Below are 5157 nucleotides of genomic sequence, written 5' to 3'. Positions count from 1 at the left end.
GGCGGACTACTGTAAATTGCTCTACTATAGGCAAGAAATGGTTCAGCATGCTTGTTTTGCTCTAGCAGGGAAAAAATCTGTGATTTTTGGTCTTTGCTTGAAAACTCTAGGTCAGATATAGCTTTTATAGCTTTCTTCGACTCCTCAAGCTCAGTGGACGCAGCTACAAGTTTTTCTTGAAGTTCTGTGATAGTCTTGTCTTTCTCTGATAGTCGAACATGAGACGTTTTCCGCTCGCACATCCATTTGTTTTTATAAAGTCGAACATCCGATTTGTAGAGAGCCGCCTGTTCCCGGAACTGTTCAGCTTGTGTTTTCAAAGTTTCAGCATGAATTTCAACGACACTTACTGAAGAGAAAGGCATTTCACTTAAAATTCTTTTTCTTTGTGGGTTGTCCGAAATTATATTATTCTTTCTCTGTTTCTGGTTTGCTTTCTTTTTGACTTCCTTCGCACCGTACACGTTTTGTCAGTCTGTGTTTCGACTGAGTGCGTCGGTAATGAAGAGACGGCACAGATGGTACGGGTAGTCCGTGTTTTACACATCCAAGCATAGTGTCCTCTTCTTCCACACTTAAAACATGATGACGTCGGTGCGTTGCAAACGGTCCAGCCGTGTCTTAATCCGCAGCGTTCACATTGTTGCAAGGTGAAGCGCGGTTGGACTGGTCGCATCCAAGCAGGAACAAATGGAAATAAGTCCATGATTAGGGAAGTTCTGGTATGAAGTCGCTTAGTTGTATGAGAGTACTGGGATCAAACTACTACAAAGTATATACAGTAGCCCTGGGTAAATTACCTTTAGGAATCTCCACCAAATATAACCGGTAGAAATACACAAGTCGGTGCTTCGTTTAATAATTTATTATAACGATCCAAACTTGGTGATTACACGATGGGTATGTCGAAGTGGACAGTGCAAGGTCCAGTTTCCAACTGAAGATCATGTATGAAACAGCCATTTTATAACAATGATGAAATAAACAATTAAAATGAAGAGTTGCTCTAAACAGATGGACATAATTAAAGTATTTCAATAATAATTAACAAGTTCACTCAAGCACAGGTGGCATCAAATGTCTTGCGGTCACAGTATTTAATTATGTTTTACTTAGCACTATCAAAAAAATATAATTGTGACTCGAAATCTGCTCATTTCACACGGTCACACAAATTTGACGTACTGATCACTCTGAATCTGCCCGTGTTTTTTGATCTACGCATACGTTAAGGACAAGGCAGATAGAGCCTGGGGGGATCTGAGTTAACTACACAATCTTTGTTCGTACTATCTAGAGATTGATCACCTGTAACCTCGCTAAGGAGTGTAGGTGCTGGGGACGTCGTACTTGGTTCCAGTGGCCCTGGTGGCGGAGGCGAGTATGCAGACTTGGACTTCAAATAATCTTCCATACACGTTTTAAACGTCTCCTCGATCGTCGGCATGATCTTCGACATGCATTTCTGAAAAATGGTACTAACGTCTTCGCTTCTCGTCTCTGACGTTGTCGTTGTTGTAGGTGGATCCTGACGTTTGGAAGAGGTCCTTCTTCGTTTTGGTCTTGATGCCATCCTAAGAAAATTTATAGTCATAAATAAGGTGGTAATTAGAAACAATTGTAACGAGTGCCACCAATCAGCGTTTATTGAAAATTAACTGCATATATGGTTAAAAATCATATCTTTTGTTTACTATTGATAAATAAAGTATTATATTATATAAATATATGTGTGTACATATTTTGCCACAATTGGCCGAAGCCGTGTGGATGAATCATATAAAATCACGAACTGCTAGAGCAGTGTGATATCAAATCATAAAATAATATATATGTCACCACTATATACCGAAGCTGTGTGGTTGAATCATATATAACCACTATTCGCCGAAGCAGTGTGGTAACAAATCATGATCATATACATATAAAAAACCATATTGCCGAAGCAGAATGGTTCAATCATATAAAACCACAATCTGCCGAAGCAGTGTGGTGAACTAATTATAGTTCATATATTGGCATTGGCCACCATTTGTGGTGCCTCTATTTGAAGCATAAATAAAAGTTGTTACTGCCAAATAATTAAGCAGTTAGAACATGAATGATTTAGACCAAAGAAATGACTAAGGCTAAATCATTAGGTTTTTCGTCATACAGAAATAGGTAGCCAAAAAACTCTTTACCTTCCAGGTCAAATAAAAACAATATTGGAACCCACGGATGAAGATTCACCCTAGGACACAAACTTCTGCTGTAACGAAAATAATTGAATTGTAAACATTGCTGAATATGCTTAACAAAAGGTGCAAAAATATGAACGATTCATGAAATTATCATGTAATATAAACCATAAAATTTTTAAACTACTTATTATTAATTAAATTTTGTATGCATGATGATCATGAAAATAAAAAGTTAAAGAACCTTAAAATGTTAACCAGAACACATAATTTGTATTTTGCGCCTGTGTACCCGAGAAGCCTCTGTCTTCAAGGGTAATTAGTGATCCCTGGATAACAGAAGGAGAATTATCCTAATTTGTCCTAAGAGTTTGTGTACTGTCCAAGATTATTTAAATGGACTCCCTCACATAAAACGTTATTCCTGCTACAGGTTAAACCTTTCAGTTTCCAAAAGTGCATGTCATCTTGTGTTACGCAAGTCTTCAACAAGCGATTAGCCTGATCCACTCAACGAGTGTATTCCGAAGGGCTGATATTTCTTGTTCGATTCCGGGGAATAAAACTCATAATCACCACGCTTTTGAGGTTGAATTGTCTCTTAAGTAGTGACACAAATGAAACCAATCTCATTACGATACAGTCAATGTCCTCAGAGGAATCTAGATCGTTGCCTCCTAAATTCACAATGACATGCTGTGGTCGCTTATCTCTAACCGCAGCAGTATGGCGCGGGTGTGTGTGCGATTGCCGATTGATCCGCCACTAATATCATAGAATTCAAACAATCCCAAGTTTCTTATATTAAACGTTTCAGCGGGAGGTTTACCATTCACAAAGTTTCCAAATCTGCGTACACGTGAGTCACCAACATAAAGAATATGCATCTTGGAGATTGTACTTAACGATGCGCTGTGGATATCAGGTTACAGCGATGTGCAAACTGGAAGACGAAGTAACGCTATTCGCCTTATGTAATAGTTAGATCATATTAAATAAAATTTTAGTGGTTAAGAAGGGGCGGAGGGAGCAAGGCGATCGAGCCCTTCTTATTAACCACTAAAATTTTACTTAATATGATCTAACTTACTTAGAACCTATTTTCATTGGCTAATAAGTCAGCGCGCGGAGTTACTGCATAGACATAAAATCTTAACAATTAAGTGATCAACTTAATAGAAAATTTAGCAGCTGCTGATTGGAGGAAAAAGCGGGTTAGGTTCTAAGACATTAATAGGCTCCGAATCGAACAAATCACCTGTTAAAAACGTTCTGTAAGACACAATCCTCAATAAAATAATAATCCTTTAGGGGATAATTCCATATAAAATAAGCTTTTGGGATATTTTCCGTGTTTCTTTTAGATAATGAATGCAGCCAATGTTTACAAATAAAATAACCAATGCGCATGGAAAATTCCACTAGGAGATATGCAGAGCAGTAGCTGAATCTATTAATATCTAGTACTGCGTATAAACCTAAAAATGAACACACAGTGCAACCACCATTAACCATTTATATATATAAATGTGATTTGAATCTTTGTATGTATGATGGTCTGCTAAAATAACAGGATTTAGAAATGTCATTTGGTTTAATTGACTTCTGATGAAGACCTTTATCAAAAACTTTTAGCATGTTGCTACACTCTGACCAATCTGCAAGATACTGTAAACAGGGTTATTTTCGCCCTTTTGAACTTGTGAACAGTTTTCCCCTAGTTTAAATTCGCCCAGTCATAGTTCTGTGTAAGAAATTATGCTGTGTTATTTGAATTCGCCCCGTTTTAAATTCGCCCAATCAAGGAGAGGGCAAAAGGGGCGAAAAATTCCCTGTATACAGTAAACTACCATCAATAAATTTTGTTATGAACATTGATACCAAATCTCAAGCCAATGGTTAGAAAAGAAACCAACGTTAACTTTGTGTTAACTGTTGCAATCGCTTACACTCACGATATAATTTGACCTGACTGCTTAGCATCTGATGTTTTATCTGTATAATCAAATGAACATTCAAAATAAACAAAGAAAGTTGACACCATAAATTTTTGTATTACAATGTAAAATTTCCTTTTTTACAAACCAATACCCTCAGTCTTAAATGGCAGATGGGGGAATAGTTGAAAAATTCACAATGATATCCTGTCAGACCCGCCACAGACATTGATATGATGCTACTCCATACCCCAGTCATAAAACCTTAGTAACTGTAAGCTCTCCCACAGAAACGACAAGACTGAATCATTTTTATTAATTGTGTGTGGTTGTCTCTACGTTTCTAATTTATACCACGATTATTAAGGTCTTCCGTTTCCAACGGAAGACCTTCTACTGATTCTGTTGGTAAAGATTATTATTCTTTTTTTTCCTCTGCTTCCTAGACCGCAACTTTGAGGCCTCATATCTCACTCATTTCTCAACGGATTTTGCTCAAATTTTCAAAGGTTACAGACGTTTATAAACTCTATCAGAATGCTGACTAAAATTTCAAAAAGTCACTTCCGGTTTTGAGTTATTTCCCTTTAAACGAAAATTTATAGGCTTTCGTTTCCAGACAAAGGCTCAGAGACGGCTTAAGCTGGAGCAGAAATTCTACTGATTTTAGATAATAGAAGGACTGAAGTTGTGCACATCGGTTTTTGTTTTTCGATTTCTCTATTCAAAATGGCGCTATATAGGGGTCAAAAATTAGAACGCTTAAAAGAGCCCAAAACTGCTCACCTATTTTGCTATTTTATCTCATGAACTAAAAATATTTTGTTAAAATATATAGAACATAATTTGTGCAGAATTAGAAGATCTTTCAAATGATATGTCGGAAAAAGGGCTGACCCCTAAATTAAGGGATCTAGAGGGGCCCAAATTTTTTTCCAGATATCTCAAAAAGTATTGAGAATTTGTTATACATCAAAGAAGCAAAGTTGTTGAAAATGTCAAGCTTAATCTAATGAAGTCGTCAAAATACGTCCAGCGTT

General features: G+C 36.9%; 1 protein-coding gene across 1 annotated transcript; it reads right to left on the bottom strand.

Moving 5' to 3' along the window:
* Positions 1 to 1398: 1398 nt before the first annotated feature.
* LOC134260730 (uncharacterized) lies at positions 1399 to 3709 on the bottom strand. Its single transcript, XM_062743278.1, has 3 exons — positions 3439 to 3709; positions 2184 to 2251; positions 1399 to 1574 (listed from the first exon to the last, which is right to left on the bottom strand). The coding sequence occupies exons 1-3, from the start codon at positions 3693 to 3695 to the stop codon at positions 1399 to 1401; spliced, it is 501 nt and encodes a 166-aa protein (XP_062599262.1). The 5' UTR covers positions 3696 to 3709.
* Between the last annotated feature and the right edge of the window lie 1448 nt (positions 3710 to 5157).

The sequence above is a fragment of the Saccostrea cucullata genome, unplaced genomic scaffold, assembly GCF_032062105.1.
Source record: "Saccostrea cucullata isolate Sc308-1 unplaced genomic scaffold, CSIRO_AGI_Scuc_v1 ctg3907, whole genome shotgun sequence".
Lineage (NCBI taxonomy): Eukaryota > Metazoa > Mollusca > Bivalvia > Ostreida > Ostreidae > Saccostrea > Saccostrea cuccullata.
This window is presented reverse-complemented; position numbering and strand designations above follow the sequence as displayed.